At 36.9% G+C, this 19,331-nt stretch overlaps 1 protein-coding gene across 1 annotated transcript in view; it reads left to right on the plus strand.

Moving 5' to 3' along the window:
- LOC140172717 (uncharacterized) overlaps positions 1–19,331 on the plus strand; it is a 110,200-nt gene that overhangs the window by 7,568 nt on the left and 83,301 nt on the right. Inside the window, exons 3-5 of the mRNA XM_072195849.1 lie at positions 334–456; positions 5,713–5,838; positions 8,866–8,982. Coding sequence (XP_072051950.1) covers positions 334–456; positions 5,713–5,838; positions 8,866–8,982 — 366 coding nt within the window. The remainder of the gene's footprint in view (positions 1–333; positions 457–5,712; positions 5,839–8,865; positions 8,983–19,331) is intronic.

Below are 19,331 nucleotides of genomic sequence, written 5' to 3' on the forward strand. Positions count from 1 at the left end.
GCGGAAATAACAGGTAAGGTAGTAATACACATTGTCATTATTTTATTGGCCGTGTTTAGAGAAGATATTTTCTCCGCCCCCGTTTCCGCCCCATCAGATAATCAATCATTTACGTCATTTTACTCTTGCATGGAAGTTGGAAGAGACGAATCTTATAACAAAACCTGACGTTTTGATTTTTAAATTGGACACGCTCTCATTTTGTCAATTTGTCCATTTTGGTGAAAAAATAAAATGCCCCATGCAAAATTTTCTTTGGAATCAAAATTTAGAGGGCGCTATTTTATTATTTTGGAGAGATAACAAAAAATGTCATAATATCATTTGTTTAAGTTTGTCCTGTGGGTGAGAATGCTTGTGCTGATGGCATGGGATGCTATACTGATATAGAGGCGTGTGATGGCAATAATGACTGTACAGATATGAGCGATGAAGCAGCCCCACCGACAGGAACATGTAAGTAGATGTTATTATTGTTCTTCATGTTCTATGATTCTATTGTTATTTGTTATTCCAGGTTTTTAAAGTTTATTTTCGATTCTCATCAACCTTGGTATAGTTTTTATTGTTTATTCACGGGAGGATGATCTACGCCTAGACTAAATTTTGAATGATCAGTAATAAAAGGTTAGATTGTATTGTAGAATTATAGCATGTTATAACATTTTTCGTATATGGTCAATTCCAGCCAAAGCGGGACAAAATTCTCTCTGGGGGCCATTTTGAAAATGTTTTCCTTTTCAATTCTAGACTTATCAAATGAGACGATCATATCTAGTGAATCATCAGGTGGAAGTGCCATCGGATTGAAAAATAACTTTTCTTGCTAGACCAAATAAAGTGTTAAATGCGCATATGCATGTTACCCACGAATTCAAGCCTTTTTTCACCTGTTGTACGCCATAAAATTTCACTTTCTTTAATATCTTTCAATATTTTATGTGTGACTCATATACACTAGAAATCGGTGAAGACTTTGAACTTAAAATAGAATTTTATTACATATATCTACAAGAAATATTTTGGTTATTACAAATTTTAAGAAAGAACCAGATGTACAGTTAAGATTGTGTCAATTCTTCGAACTCTTTCCAAAGTGGCTGTCATTTAACATTACTGTATTATTTCGAAAGATTAGAATAAATGCTTCATATAAATATAAAGTTAGATTTTGTATCTCGTCGCAGGATGAGGATCTCGGATGGATTCGTGGGTAACAGCGTCTGGAAAATAGCAATTCCTATTAATGTTTTTCAATAAAAATAAAAAATACTTTCCCGTATGTCAATAATTCAGGCTGCAATGGCACTAAAATGAATTTTAATCAAAATACAAACTACATGGAATATTTAGAATGGATCATTATGGCATTTTGGGTATAAAAATCTTGAGAATAATGAAGTTGCCAAATTCAAATAGACAGATCAAATAGTTTTATATTATTATTTTAGTAAAATCATTCCATATTTTCATGCAGCAATATTCTATTAACTCGTGTTTGACAGTTCCTATTAACTAAAACACTATCAATACATTGTTAACGATAATTTAAGTAGGGATTCGTGGGTAACCAAGAGGGTCGTGGGTAACACATATTTGAAGGTATGTATTGGTAAGCGGCAAAATGAAAATATTACAGAAGGTTGGAAACTATCATGCGGTTATTCCTCCATTGTGTTTCAATGACTCCCGTTTCTCTAACCAATTGCATTTACCCCAAAAATGGTAATTTAGGATAATCAATCAAAACTTCATGATACAGCTTCAGTATACCTTCAAGAGGACGCTATTAAACAGGACTGTTTTGGAACCTATTTCGCATGTTTTCAAAATGTTAAGATGCATAAGAAACATATAATTTACGAGTAAATCCTTGGATTCGTGGGTAACGCCGAATTCGTGGGTAAAGCTATAAGTACTGTAGTACCGTTTGGGGTTTGCGTTTCTTAGGTGCATAAACTGTAAGTACTGTAAAAATTATAGCATACCCATGGCTTGAATATGTGCTGATTTAAACTTAAAATAAACAATCTCCTTGTTTTTCAAGGTTAGCATCTATTCGGGATTCGTGGGTAACAAAAGTTTAAACCGTCGTAGATTCTTTTTTAAAGCGGTGAACTTATTTTTACGATTTACAATTTTAAGCGCTTGTCAAACTAAATTCAGTGTCCAAAGTCATTAAATATTAATTTAAGTTATGGCAATTATATTAGCTGGACTCGTGGGTAACAGTTGATACGTGGGTAACGTCAAATTTGATTTTATGGGTAAAACGTATTTGCATAAAATAATCACTTGGACCTCAGAATTATAGAACGAAACTTCGTTTCATGATATAGTCATTTATGGCATATTCACTTAACTTTTTTCAGAACGATCATTTTATTTTTGATACGCGGGTAACAAAATTATTAGCCAAATTGACTTAATGGCCTCTAGAGTCCACAAACTTCGGTGGAATTCAATCGTTTTACATATGATGAGAGATCATGCAAACGTCTTTCTAACGGTAATAATTTCATTTTGATTGAAGGACATTCAATGACATATATGGTGCTTTATCTTTGAATTCGTGGGTAACGCCAATTCATTTAAGCCATCATAACTTGTCCCCTGGTATGACTTGCTAGTAAAGGCATATATGCACAAAGAGAGCACATTGGACTTGACATGATATGCTCCATCAAGAACGTGATTTCCTTTATTAATGACATTTTAAAGTGGAAAGTTAACATAGAGAGAATTTTGTCCCGCTTTCGCTGGAATTGACCATATATAAAAGTGAAATTAAGGGCTGGGGTATGAACGTTTGGACAGTATTTATTTTGGGACATTGGAGCACATCAGACATATCGAATTTCATTCTGAATACGAAGAATGTCATTCTGATATCAAATAATTTTGATTTTTGAAATTCGCAATTTAATACACATTTTATGGCAAATCATTAAAATTGATATTTTTGATATTTAACAGTACTTGAAGTAAACTTTATAAATCTGATGATTTATACTTAAAGTGTATATATGTAGGTGGGATGAAAAGCCGACGATCAATTGAAAATTTTGACCTTTCGTATTGAAGATATGGATTTTGTTTCCAAAACACCCAAAAAATTAGGTCTTTTTGGGAAAAAATCCATATCTTCAATATGAAAGGTCAAAATTTTCAATTGACCGTCGGCTTTTCCTCCTGCTACATACACTTTAAGAATATATCATTAGATTTATATAATTTACTTCGAGGACTGTTATATATCAAAATTTGAAAAATATCAAATTTTTATAATTTGTCATAAAATTTGTATTATATTGTGATTTTTAAAAAACGAAAATTATTTGATATCAGAAAGACATGCTTCGTATTCAGAATACAATTCGATAGGTCTGAAGTGCTCTCATGTCCAACAAAAAATACTGTCGAAACGCAATAAACGCTCATTTTGGATCCCTTAAAGGGTGCTGGACAAATGTGACATTTCTTACCAAAAATGAATAATTTCAACAACAAAAATATCGACTGGTATAAATTATTTATAATTTGATTTACATAATGGCGCACTTGGACTGCTTTGTCTTAGGGTAAAGTCATGTGCAAATAGAGACCCCCTCTTTTGAAATCCCAAATGCCCTTATTTGCTGGTGGTAATTTTACCGTTAAAATGACACTTATGTCAAGTGAGCCCATATATAGCGTCATTAGGCGAATTTTGACGGTGTTGGTGTGTGCGTAGAAGCATGCATATAAGAAGTGCAGTCTCAAGATCTACATACAGGACAGCTCACTGAAGAATAGGTTCTAGGAAATGGTAAGCACCTTAAATGGTTCTTTCATGCTTGGTAGAACCTTTTTAGTCCTTTAAGACAGGACATTTTCGGGGACTGACATTTTAAAGGCCCATGCAGAAAAATCAGATGTTAATAAAAATTCCCTTTAAAAGGGAAGGCCAGCCTCAATGCAGAAGAGGTCTTGTAAATAGTTTGGGTCACCGTGAAAGGCATTTATTAGGATCACGCTTACATCCATGTTACATGACAGTTCACCAAACCATCAATGGTGAGAACATGCACACTGAAACAGCAAAAAGCATTAACTCCTATAACTCCTGTCAACTCTTTAATTCATTACTCCAAATTGTTCTGTAGGCCTATTTCTGTCTTGACTGCTTTTTACCCATGCTTATTATTAAAATCAAGAAATACACTGCAGTTGTTAGTTAATTCGCTATGTAAACTCAACTTACATGCACATTTTATTTTAAAATGATTTTATATTATTTTATGAATCAAATAAAAAAGATAGAAAGTGGCCTCACTTTAGTTATGTGTCATTTTACAGTATTTATAATTTATAAAGTAAGACAATAATTTATTTATTTTCTATAAGTGCATGTCAAAATATGGGATATACGAGCGTATTGTTCAATATTATAGCTAGCCCCTAAAAACTTTATTTTCCATCGGATTTTTTCTGTTGAAAAGACAAAACTGATGTTAAAGATAGCAATAATATCATCAATAACATTTTGAGTCAATTTTATCCATAAAACGATACAGAATTACTTTGACTTCAATGTGGTCCATATAATGAAGATTTTGATTCTACAACATTATTAGATCTGTTATCAACATATCAATTATGCACTCACAGGCAACCAAACATCATGCGATGCTCAGTAGTCCACTGATATGACCTTGTTCCATCATTCCCTGCTAATTACTAATTGTTGACCATGTCATTTTTTTTGATATGCTGATTGCTGAACAAGTTTATGTTTATATGTGTAGGCCTAACCTAAACTTTTTAAGTCAGAATTAATTCAAACATAACTTTGGCAATACTCAATCGTTTTCGTTCGTTGAAACGGAAAAACATACTTTCTTTTCCTTGCAAATCGAATTAGCAGATATCAAAAACATTTCCACCACAAGAAGTAAAAAAAATAATTCATACCAATAGAAGAAGGCTATAATCTTAGCTAATCTTTAGTGTACACAAATCCCATCTCAGAATTAGATACCAGCCCTATGGCTGGCGAAAATAAACTGAGGTCCATTGTAGTTCTATGCAATACATACAAGCCCTTAGGAAGGTCAATCCAGTTCCTTTAAGGTTATACTTGGAGCGGGACTTGGAGCTTTTTATCGAAGAGTGTGGCTGTATGTCTTCTTAAAGCCATATTATAACATTAGCTGAGGAGGACGCCCTCAATATTGTTCAAATTCTTTTTTATTACACGATTATATTTTACTTTATGAAACCAACATACCCTGCAAAAATCAAGACTCTAGGTGCTGTAGTTTAGTCAAAATCCGAGATTGTGAATAAAACGCAGGAACCGTCGTTTTATTATTACGATGGAATTATTAGTCGAACGCATACAGCCCTGCGCATACACTAAAGGAACTGAACAAAAAGGTGTTGTTCAACGATGTTTTAATATATACTCTTAACGTTTTCCTGCGCATACACGATGTTCATAATACAAGCTAACACAGTACCGTACACGGTGTGCGGAGCAGTGATCTACACAACAAAGGATCGTTGGTACTTGGTAGTAAATTCCAATTTTCATTGATTTGCCTGAGTTATTCGGCTCAAAAATAAAAGGGGGTATATCTGACAGTAAAAGCTAACATTTTATGGCAAAGAAATACTAATCTATTTTGTATGAAAATGTTATAATATGGCTTTAATGATATACGTTCCCAGGTTGTTTTCTGCCAGATGTTCTCTGCGCAGACGGATTATTATGTTATGATTCAACAACTGAAGCATGTAATGGAGCAAATGACTGTGCAGATATGAGCGACGAAGCAGCACCACCAACAGGACCATGTAAGTAGATGATATTCTTTCTCTTGATCTTGTTGATGTTGATTTTGATTGTTGTTTCACTTTTTTGCGAATCTTATCAACACATGGTATTGGTTTTTATCCTTTGCACATTCAGATGCAACCAGAGTAATTACGTCATCACAATATTACATCTTTATTTTTCAAACACTTTCACGCATAAGATGAACTTAAATGTTTGCATAGTATCTTTTGTGGGAGATGACAGTATACCAATTGAATTATGAATACGAGGAATGTCCTTCTGATATCATGTTGTTTTTGTTTTTTTTGATATTTAACGGTCCTCGAAGTAAATGTTATAAATCTAATGATATGTACTTAAGTTAAAGTGTATGTAGCTGGGATGAAAATTTTTTTTTTCCCAAAAAGACAATTCATATTTGCACACCGGCGTCGGACTTTGCCAGTATTGATTGTAAACTGAACAAGTAAAATTTACCATTTGAAGCTTGCTCTCTCTTTTTCCCTTTCTTTCTTACTGTTTCATGACTTCCACTCACTTAAGCTTCTCTTACCCACACACTGGCATGTTTAGCCAGAAAATATCAATTTGTCCAGCTTAGCACCAGTACTGACCCAATTCAACGCCGGTGTGTAAACATTTATCGACCCAATACCGGTGTCCAGTTTTGGACTTTATTGGCCGAGTATTGGCCCAGTACTACAATGTTTGCTGGGATACAGGGTGTATCAAAATGATTGGTACCGGGCTATGTGACATTTTCAAAAATTAATCAAAAATATAAAATTGCCAATTAATATAGTTTTTGTACTATAAATAGAAAGGGGCATATGTTAACTTATTGATCTAATAATCTGAAGTTGATAGGTAGATGCATCTGGGATCTATTGTCATTTAAACGAAGATCGACGTAATCATGGTGAACACAAGATGAATAGGTTCACTGCTTTAACCATTTATTGCATACATGCTCTTCAATATCTGATATCTCACCTCAGTCTACATAACATAAAATTGCTTTACACACGCTTTTAGAACGATAGTTCCTGAAGTCCCTGCCTTACGACTCTAACAGTGTGAGGTGAAGCCCTATCTTGAAAGAACTTAACTCCTGGGATGGATCCATTCTGTAACTGCAAGCCCATATCAAATTTTGAAACATTGCAAGTTATAGCTTGTTTGCATGAGATATTCCTTGCGATTGGCAACTGTCTTCTAAATCTTCTCTGCACTTCTCCATAGCTTCGTGTCAACCAGTCATTCTCAACTATGAATGCACACTGAAGTAACAATAACCCTTACCAGGTCTAAACTAAAATACGCTGTCTACAGTCTATATAGCCATTCTTCCACACCATCTACTTAGTAATCTCAATACTACAATTTAAATTACCGCCCTGGAAGGTGTTGATACACAAACTTCTTTCACCCCACCTAAATTAATCAAGTCAATAATATTACTCTCAACCAATAAATATTGATTATAACATTTATATATATTATGAATGAAGAAATAGGCAAGGAAAATATTTAACATTTCCATGATTTTCAACATATCATTCTCACAAGGTATTTGCAGTAAAATAGAGCTTTGAAAATGGTGCGCTGCTGATCCAGCGTTACGATGAAAAGTGTAAAAACACCTACTTTCCTTTAGAATCATGTAACTTCTGAACAGAGTGTGCTATCGTTATGATCTAAAATTATTAGAGAAGATAAAACTACTATAATTACAAATATTGAAGCAATTAATCCCAAACTGACACAAAAACTAGTAAAAAAATTCGGCAAAAATGAGAAGTCTTCGGTACCAATCATTTTGATACACCCTGTAGTTGGCTTTTCATCCCATCTAGACACTTCAAGTACATATCATTAGATTTAAATACATCCAAGTAAGGTAAATCATCCACAGTAAAGTGCTTAACAAAGAAGGGAGCTGGAATGCATATAAAATAGACTTTAAATTTAGACAGTTCAATTCAATTGACTGCTTATATGTTATGTAACCATTTTTGGACTGTCTATATATCTAGCACTAGCTCCACGCGCTTGCCGTCGCCGCCGCTTCGCGACGTGAGCGCTCCGCGCTAGATATCGGGGCATCATAATCAGTTTCCAGTGAATAGCATATTCTGATGAGTGTAGGTCAGCTTTGGCTGGCCTGCATGAAACAATATTGTAAATAATGCTATAATAAACCACCAAGTCTATTTGTAAATGTATCATTAGATTTACAAAGTTTTTATTTTTTAATAATTTGCAATAAAATGTGTATGAGATGCCGTTTTTTGAGTGTACAGATCACAAAATAGCTTTTCATAGACTTCACGTTGTAAATAGGGGTTGTGTATTAGGCCATAAGTCGAGATACCTTGAACTTTGAAATATATATTTGATATCATCTTAATCAGAACAGAATTCTGCATAACAAATCTGAAAATGACTCCACATTTCCAGTCTACTTTTGAGAAAATTAGCGCTATATAAAAAGTCCAGATATTCATCCGACTGCTAACCGCGTTTTGGCCTCGTATGTTCATGCCCACATAATCGTAAACATCATTCAAATTTCCGCGTTTTCTTTTCAAAAGTTTATGCAAAGTTGAGACAATAATAGGCGTGATAAACTTTTGCCGGAAACCGCTTCACAGGCGGATTTAGTGGTATACACCCTTGACGTCACGCCGATGTGCACATCGCTTAGCGGACATCACTACTGCGAATTTGAAAGTGCGCACTGATCTAACCGCAAAGAATTATGAAATTTACCGAAAAGATAAATTCTAATGCCCAGATAGACCAAACTGAGGTTAATTTTGGTTTGAAACTGTTCCAAAGAAAGCTAAAGAAATAATAACAAATATAGCTCGATTTTGTACCGGTATTTTGAGCAAGAGGAAATGTGCCCAATTTATTGGCGTATATGCCTATTCGTAGCCTATAGAAGTAAGCATGTGCGTAACAATGGGCGATCTCTACACTTTTTAGGGACATAATATAACGTAATGGCTGTATGTTTTCTTGATGATATATATTCCCAGGTTGTACTCTTCCTGAGGTAATCTGCACAGACGGCTTGGCATGTTACAATTCAGATACTGAAGCGTGTGATGGTGTTGACGATTGTGCGGATGGTAGTGATGAACTCTCCTGCCGAGGTAAATAAATTGATACCCAGTGGGCACACGGGTCAGTTTCTGACGTTGTATCGACGTTGTATCAACGTCCGATTTCGACGTTGAAATAAGGTTGAAATCACGTTGTATTTGCAAATGGGCATCAACCTTGATACAACGTTGTATCGACGTTGTATCAACGTCGAAATTCAACCTGATTTCAACCTGATTTCAACCCGTTTTCAACCCGATTTCAACCTGATTATAACCCGATTTTATCCCGATTTTGTAAATTACCATTCAAATATAGGGCCTAAGTACTAAATAATAGTAATAAATTGATACTTACCCGTGTAGAGTTTCACAATCGGCCGGCTGGTGTATTATATCATGATTATAGGCCTGGTATCGCCCTGGGGAATTGCCACGGGTATATCGCCCGCATCGTAGTCGGTGCAGAATGCGCAGTTGGCACTCATACGCGGGAGCCCGCGCGGGAGGCAACCCGGTGTGGAGTTGGTAGGTCGTGCGCAGCGGTCATGCGTTGTGGTCGGTGCAGAGGGCCCCGTGCAGTAGGCACCCATACGCGGCAGGCAACCGGGTGTGGAGTGCCGTGTGCAGCGGTCACATTTTGACCAAAAATCACATTTTTGACTAAAAATCACATTTTTGACCAAAAATCTCATTTTTGGCCAAAAATCTGATCTTTGACCAAAAATCTCATTTTTGACCAAAAATCACATTTTTTGATCAAAAATCACATTTTTGACAAAAATTCACAATTTTGACCAAAAATCTCATATTTGACCAAAAATCTCATTTTGACCAAAAATCTCATTTTGACCAAAAATCATTTTTCATTTTGACCAAAAATCTCATTTTTGACCAAAAATCTCACTTTGACCAAAAATCTCATTTTTGACCAAAAATCTCATTTTGACCAAAAATCTACTTTTTGACCAAAAATCTACTTTTTGACCAAAAATCTCATTTTTGACCAAAAATCTTTTTGACCAAAAATCTCATTTTTGACTAAAAATCTCATTTTTGACCAAAAATCTCATTTTGACCAAAAATCAAATTTTTGACCAATTTGTTTTTTCAAGATGGCCACCACTGAGTAAACCTGCAACCTTGTGCTAATTTCTCACCTTTTCATATCAGTTTACCGTAATAAGCCTCAATTTGATGATTGGACCTACTTTTAACCTTCAAATCCTAAATGGCCGCCAAATTTATCAGCGCACATAGGCTCTAATTAAAGCACTGATCATGCTGAATTGAGGGTGCAAAATACACGATACCCAGTTAAATTGCACTACATGCAAGCATTAGATATTGATTAAAGTATTTGAACAAAAATACAGCAATTTAATTATTTTCAGAAATAAATCTGTAATGACTTCCACATAGATGTAGGCCACCTTTTAAATCAAACTTGCCTTTTTTTTCAGACCGTTTCCGGCGCACCAAATCTGTATTCGCTTCAACAAACACATCTTAAAAACCAAACATTACATTTAATAACTTTTATTTTGTAGCCAAGATGTAAGGGTATAATCATCCCAGCAAACACAAAAACGTTTAAAAAACGTTTTAGATAAGTTATATTTTGGCTTTTGGCTTAGGTAAAAACGTATTTATAACATCAAAATGTCGGGTTATATAAAGATCATGAAAACGTTTTAAAACGTTTTGTATAAAAAACACACTACAACAATATTTTACCAATGTTTTCAAAATGCTATTGTAAACTATCAACGCAAACATTTTTGCCAAATATTTTGTCAACACTTAACTAATTATGTTAAAATATTTGCATCCAGCAAACACAGAAATGTTCTTAAATGGTTTTTTTTTCAAAACGTTTTAATAACATTTAAATGTCGGGTTATATAAATGTCATGAAAACGTTTTTAAAACGTTACTGCAAATATTTTAGGCAAACATTTTTCGCAAAATATTTTTTCAACCCCAAAATAACATTCTGTTCAGAATGTTTTGTATCAAGTTTTCAAAAATGTTTTTGGAATGTTATTAAGACGTTTTTATACCCTTTATATAACCCGACATACGTTTCTGTAATACATTTTGTGTTTGCTGGGCAGAAGATTATCAAAAATGTTTTTAATGTTATGAAAACGTTTTATAACCTTAATATAACCCGACATTTAAACGTTTTCTGACAACCTTTTATAACCTTTTGCGAATGATCTCAAAAACATTTTGTGTTTGCTGGGATGTTTAATTTCAATTGCCTGATACGTAAGATAGAGAGGTGACGATGGAGGTAGAACTTTTTGAATGAACCTCGTATTTAATGTTAATAAGGGGTTTCCCTGGCTTGCGCATTTGGAATATCCATTCAATACTAACTTGAAGAAAACGCGTAAAAATCTTCTTTTCACGTTACAACTTACTTAAAACTTCTGATACCATGCAAGGTATCTTTAACATATGGTTTCTAAGTCTTGACTTTTGATACGCTAACTAAACTGGAAATTGTTGACAGATTATACAACTAAATACTTTTATTTTTCTCATGGAAGAACTTCACACTAACTTTCTTAGACTGATGATCAGATCATACAGAGAATGTAATCAATAGTTTTGGAACTGTTCTGCGCTTGCACCCTTCAACACATGTTCAAAGGATCCTTGTCGTGCTCAGTTTTAGCTGAAGGAGATAAGCATCGAAAACGTCAACCCTATCAGTAGGCTTATTTCGCATTGATGATGTCATCACTACCAATATCAAGAAAATCTAGACCAGAATCTGTATTGCTTGCTTAGTTGTAGTTGTTCACCTTCTTTCTTTGTATGTTAAGACACATATCAAGGCAATAACAGCTGTTATCATTAAGCTGATGGGTTGGCGCCTAGATAGTTGTTAACCTCCGTTTTGAAGCTGGTCCGTTTCACAATTCCTGGAATTTGAGGCGGGAGTGCATTCCATCTGCGGGATTTAGATGGAATGAAGGACCCTTTGACCCTTCATGACTAACAAGGTTAGAACTTGAACTGATGAGTAGTACGTCTGCTCTATGATGGACCCAAAGGCAGAATTTGCAGGAAGAAGGAGGGTTGATCTAGGAGTTGCTCCATGCCATTGTTTTAAAATTACGGCTCTCTCAAGTGGCCAGTTCATCCGAAATCTTTGGCTGCATCTAACCTTTCTGATGTTAAGTCAATTTTCTTGATGCTTTATACATTGTACATTGTCATGGACTATAGTCTGTCTATTGCATGGCCAATCTTCACTGATCTTGTTTTGATTCCTTTATCATGTGGCGCAACGACACGTCAGCTGTAACGACAAAAATAACAATTTAGGGATTATCATTTAAAATAAAAACACAACTATTTCCATAATTTACACAGAAACATTATATTTGACATAGATATGCAGTATGATTAAATATGCGTAATGTAAGTTGTAAGATAGCCCTACTGAAGGTAGACCAGTTACTCCTGACTGTTTATAGGGTCATTCTGCTGTACATTTCTTAGGGCCATTCTTCGGACCAAAAAGAGGGAAATTGTAGCTTATTTTTGCTCTAGTTTCTATACATGTTTAAAAAAAAAACTGAGTTCGCTGAGCTGATTTACATTGAATGGCAAGTCAGACTAAGGGCGCATTACACCAAATCACTGCGCGAAAGGTGCAATTGTGATGAGTTCCGGTTAAAAGTATATGGCTATATTGGAGACAATGTGGTGTCCTTAGGGACCATGTTCTTCGTGAGGTCGGCATGTTCTGATTTAAATGAAAGATGCTAACCTATTAATGACTAAAATAGATATGAAATTATACAAATCGATTTCACAAGAAAAGTAGGCCCTGACCGAATTACTGCTAACGGAACAAGTTTTAATGCTAGTTTTGCCGTTGAAATAGCGGCGTCGCCTTTCAACATTTTTTTAATAAAAAACTGAATCTGTAAAGTTCCCCAAAATTGAAGCTCAAATGAAAGGTCAGTCCTTATTAATACAGAGATTACGTGAAAAAGTTAAAAATTCTAAACGTCTTTAGCTTAGGAACCGGGGTCAATCCGGCCGGTAAAACCTGTTTGACATCTCAGTAATATAGGCCATATAGAATAGGTTTTTAAGGTCTTCTTCCGGGTGCGTGCACAATACTAATAAATTTCCCTACACTTTGTATTCAAAATGGCCTCTGTTCAAATGGCTCTATATACCTTTGCACAGATTTTTTGTGGGACCTGAAAGCACATCAGACATATCGAAAATTTTGAATACGGGGATGTCCTTCTGATATTTATAAATTCGATTTTTTGAAATTCGCGATACAATAAAAAAGTTTAGGGCAAATTATTAAAAATTGCAACTTTTGACATTTAACAGTCCTCAAAGTAAACTTAATAAATCAAATGACATGTACTTAAAAGGGCATTTCGTGATCCAAAGCCTGAGATTTTTAAACCACTGGAAACCTCTGGCTACATACTGTTTATGTACCAAAATTTTCTTGCAGATTAATTTGTTTAGCAAAAATATCGTCAAATTTAAATTTGGTTCTGGTATGTCCAGAACGAAATTACAACAATGGCCTATATAGACTAGTAGTAGTATATTATAGGGCCTACACATAATCATGCATAACTCGCTAACGCAAAATCGGAATCAACTGAAATTTTGGGAATACGCTTTTTTCGTGGATTATTAACTATTGATAAATATCATAAAAAGAGGATGATAGGATCACGAAATCCTAATTTAAGTGTAGGCCTATGTAGGCCTACCTGGGATGGATGAAAAGCCGACCATCAATTGAAAGTTTTGACCTTTCATATTGAAGATGTAGATTTTCCCCACATATCATTAGATTTATATAATTTACTTCGAGGACTGTTTCAAAATATCAATTTTAATGATAATCATTTGCCATAAATATTATACATTAAAAAAAAAATAGTATATCGAATTCACAAAATAAAAATTATTTGATATTATTAGAAGGACATTCCTCGTATTCAAAATGCAATTAGATATGTCTGATGTGCTCTCAGGTCCCACACAAAATAGGGGGCCTACGTGAAAACGTCGCTATCCGAGTCCAAAGCCCTATTTATTTGAAAAGAACTTTATTCAACAAATTCCACTAGCCTACCCTTACGAAAATGACACGCTTTTTTTGCAAGCGTGCAGCATGAATGCGCACACATGTCGCACATGTGCATATGAAGCGTGCGCATGCGTGTTTTTGGAAAAAAACACGCATGCACATGCATGCACGGTGCACGGTCTGCACGCTTTTATAGCATGCAGGGCTGCATGCGTGCAGGTGCTGCACGCTTGCAGGAGCTGCATGCACGCGTGCAGGAGCTGCACGTTTGCAGGAGCTGCACGCTTGCAGGAGCAGCATGCGTGCAGGAGCTGCATGCGTGTTTTGGAAAAAAACACGCATGCACATGCATGCACGGTGCAGTCTGCACGCTTTTATAGCATGCAGGACTGCATGCGTGCAGGTGCTGCACGCTTGCAGGAGCTGCATGCACGCGTGCAGGTGCTGCACGCTTGCAGGAGCTGCACGCATAATATACAGGTATTTACACTTCATGCATGTCTGCTGAATTCAACAACTATACTTAGACTATGGTTTCCTGGGGAAAAATAATCATAAAAAACAGACTTTTGAAACTTACGCAATTCGATTTTGCTTGCAGAGACAATTCTTGATATGCTCAACATCAACAAGACAATGATGAAAACCCCTAAAATACACTTAAAACTTATAAATTTTCAAAGTTATTAGGAGCTTCTGAGGAGCCAGCACTTCTGTGATTCTTGGCAGTTGGTGACCTCTGACATCCCATACTGCACTGCTGCTTCCTGCATTTATGCGTGCAGTGCACGCATCAAGTTTGCGTGCAGAGAATATTAGGTGTGCAAATGCGTGCACTGCACACTTTAAAGTGCGTGCAGGGAATAATGTGCAAGTTGCGTGCAGCGCACAGTTTATTATGTGTGCAAATATGTGTGCAATTGATACTTGTGTGCATTGCCTGCACGCACATGGCTAGTTCGCACACATGAACACGCTCTTGCTCGCTTCTGCACACTTTTGCACACTTATTTAAGCGTGCAGCACGCTTCTGCACACATATTTTTTTGCCTGCATTTTCGTAAGGGTAGCCCTAACATTACTAACTAAATATTACTGGTACTACTAATACGCCTAGCCATATTTATAGGTCCCTGGGCCCTGTATCTTTTTCTTCATAAATCATTGTCATTGACATTGAAATTTATGTTTTAAAATCATTAAAAACTTGACGGAGTTACAACCTAGTGTCTCTTCTCGGTAACGTAATGTCTAAATATAAAATCATTTAATACACGACCTAGCACATCATGCACATGCACATGACATGAACATGACTAGGACGTAGTCTAGGGCCTAGGGTTCACCTATCTATGCTCCCAGCAGTACCAGTCCAAGCAAGACCTTTTACTGTACGATATGACTAGGGCTAGGGGCCTAGCATGCCTAGTTTGTTAATTACATTTGCATTGCCCCAGCAAATATTCCAAACTGACCGAGTCTTCTACAAAGTACAAGTCAAGGCACTGTCATGACTGTATTGTGTCTGTCTAATGGTGCATTCATCGTATATAGTATACAGCATGCAGCAGGCATGTTGCTCGAAAAACACTAGCAACGAATTTGCTCACGGATACCCTCGCATTGCGTTAGAGAATATGCTCGAACAACATGAACAACAGGCATGTATCTTAACTGCTTAGTAAGCTTAACTATTTTAACATATCCTGATGATACAAAATGGAAAAAACAAGTTGAAATATACATGCTGCAATATGTCCAAAATTCCAGTAGACTTTTAAAGAAAATTTAAATGTTTACTAACCTGTTTTATTTGCAAATTTAGGCCTCAAGTTCATGTACGTCACTCGTACGTGTGTAACTCCATTTACATGATTTACTTTCTGTACATTGGGCAATATCCCGTAGTGTTGGGCGAAAGCGATATGTACTTGCAAACACCTGCGCACGCACGTGCGTACCCGAAATAACTTTTGAACGCAGGTGCGTATCCATAAACACTTGCAGATGTGCGTGCGTACCCATAAACACTTGCGCACACGCTTGCGTACTTGCAAACACTTACGAACGTGCATGCGTACGCATAAACACTTGCGAACGAGTGTGTACATGCAAACACTTGCGCACACGTGTGCGTACTTTCAAATACTTGCGAACGTGTTTACGTACTCGCAAACATTTGCGAATGGGCATGCGCACATGCAAATAACCTGCGCACGCACGCGAGTACTCATAAACACTTGCGAACGCACATGCAAACACGAAAACACTTGCGAACACTTGCGAACTCGCATGCCAAATGCGTGCCCATTAAACACTTGCGAACGTACGTTTGTACTTGCAAGTACCGTACTTGTGTACGCGCGTGCGTACCCGCAATAACTCGCGAACGCATGTGCGTACCCATAAGACTTGAGCATGTGCATGCGTACCCATAAACCGCAATATCATATAATCACTTGAGATTGCGCATGCGTACTTGCAAACACTTGTGCACGCGCATGCGTACTTGCAAACACTTGCGAACGTGTGTGCATACCGGCAATGTTCGCAAGCGTACGCATGAAAACTTGCAAACGTGAGTGGGTACTCGCAAACATTTACGAACCCGTGTGCGTACTCACCAACACTTGCGAACGCGTGTGTGTAGATGTGCGCGAGCGTACGCACCCACCTACAATAGCTTGCCAAACGTGCGTGTATAGGCCTACCTATAAACACTTGCCGTCCCATGAAAAAATTGAGAGAGTGCGTTCCCCCTCCCCTGCTTTCGCCGACTATGATCGACAACATAGAGGCCTATGATGCAGCCGGCTCCATCCAGCCAGGGGCTAGGGGCCCGACTACATGACCGCTGCGTACGGCCCACTCACTCCACACCCGGTTGCCTCCCGCGTATGGGTGCCGACCTCTGCACCTCTGACGCCGGCGGCGATACCCGGGGCATTACCCGGGGCGATATCACGGGTTAGTCAAATGGTTAAAAGATTATGCGAAATAACAATAGGCCTATTAGGGACCGTTCAAAAACACTTGTTAGGGGGTCTGATGCAAAAAAAATTATCAGTTCTCAAATAGTTCAGGGTCCCTTTTTGACATAAAAATCCCATCGAAAATCATGTAAACTCAATTTTCACAGGAAAATGTTTAGTTTATTTTTTTTCAAGGCCACCCCCCTGGAAGGGTCAAAACTTTTAAGCACCCCCCTTTTTTTGCATCCCCTAACAAGTGTTTGTCGCACCAGCTTCCACCAAGTTGTAGGAATTCCCATATCAACATCAGCCCGCCAATTGAGCGGCGACGGGGCCGTATAGCATACCCCGTACCACCCGGTGTTTTCGCGTAAGTCATTACATGCTTGTTGGAGGTAGTGAACGCCGCGGCGGGCCACTTTTGAAGAAGAGAAACGGAAGTACGGTATAAATCGGGAGATCATGCGGCATGGATATAATTTACTTTAATCATGTTAATATACTAAGCATAGGCCTATTTCGTCCTAATAATATTTTATGTATTAAAAAGGCCATTAAGTTGTGCGTTGAAACATTGGTTGAAATCAGGTTGAAATTTCAACGTTGTATCAACGTTGAAGTTCAACCTGATTTCAACCTTCTTAATTTTTGCATTGAAAGTTGGTTGAAATCAGGTTGAAATTTCAACGTTGTATCGACGTTGAAATTTCAACCTGATTTCAACCAATCTCTAGGTTGAAATCAGGTTGAAATCTGGTTAGGTTAGATTTCGACGTTGTATCAACGTTGATACAACGTCGAAATCCTAACCTGTGCCCACATATAGCCAAATGTATGGAAATGTATAAAAAGACGTGCGCCTACTGATTAAGTCATTATCAACAATTATCAATAGTACATGCAGTTGCTGCTAAACTCACAATCTGACTGGCACCATTGTGCACTTTCTGTTAGAAGCGTAAAAGTTTCCACTCATGAAGTATAATAACCCCGATGTCGATTTTAGATGTAGAGCCATGTTGGATCGGACCTTTGGTGACCGCTATAGGTCACGAAAGGTCATAATGGGGTAAAGAAATTGAAAATGACCAGATGTTGTTGGAAGACATACAAAATTACTAGTTGATCACAAGGATTAAAATTAAAGCAATGCATGATTTGTGATATACGACCTATCGTAAAAAACTTCATCGGACACGAATCGGAAAAAGGTTTTGCCTATGTTCGATGCACCCGGTGTTCATCAATTGGGACAGATGGCAAACATGGCCATTTGTTGACCATATAAGGCCATATAAAAAGCGTTTCACGTCCCCTCCCGCTTCCTTTTTTAAAAGTTTCTTTAATTATATTTGTATTTTTTGATATTCATTTAGGCGTATAACTTTTCAAAAAATATGTCTAGACTTAATACTATTAATACAAGAAACACTTTTGGGAGATTTGTGATGATTAGAGGGGGCCTACCCTCAGAAAAATAAAATAAAAAAGACTTCCTCCTTTTTCCAGGCATTATTGATATGTTAGTAGATAATTAAATCTGGTCGACCAGAAAAACTAACTTTTTGGTCAGATGGAATCACCGACGTTTCGGCCAAAACCTTTGGCCTTCAGCTGGGTGGATGATTTAGGGTCGTCCGAGGTCAATCGATGAGGAAGTTGCTTGATGACCGATCCCAACCATGTGACAGATTAACTCTAACGCCCCCGCTCCTGTTATTGATATGACCTTGAATGTTTTCGGTGCTTAATTGTGATTACATCCACCACTTTTCACGACAATCTGACAATCTAGACTCAGTTGACCACGGATGACCGTGACCTGACCTTGAACGCTGTTCGCACTTACACCCATCATGTTGATTAAAATTTAATAGACATACATGCACCAAATTTGGTGAAAATCCAAAAATCTATACTCAATTGACTATAGCATGACCTTGAATTTTCTGGCACTCAATTGTTATCACATCCACCAAGTTTCACGACAATCTGACATTCTATAATCAGTTGACCTCGGATGACCACCCATCATGTTCCTGACGATCTAACAAGGCCATTAATAATGGGAACATACACCCTTTTTTGTCTTCTACGAATGTTTATTTTAAATTAATATTAAGAAGTACACAGACTGCAATTTTAGAAAGACCCACTCGCCTTAAAAACAACCCCATAATAGCAATACTTTTAAAAGCTCAATAAGCAAGTGTTATTCTGTATAAGTACATCCTGTAAATGAGCCCCTATGTACCTCCCAAAAGTGTGAGCTAATTCCAGGAGAGGGTAAATCCATAATACTCTTCTAAAACCTAATGGAAGAAGAGTTAGCT

This window comes from Amphiura filiformis, chromosome 16, assembly GCF_039555335.1.
Source record: "Amphiura filiformis chromosome 16, Afil_fr2py, whole genome shotgun sequence".
Classification (NCBI taxonomy): Eukaryota; Metazoa; Echinodermata; class Ophiuroidea; order Amphilepidida; family Amphiuridae; genus Amphiura; species Amphiura filiformis.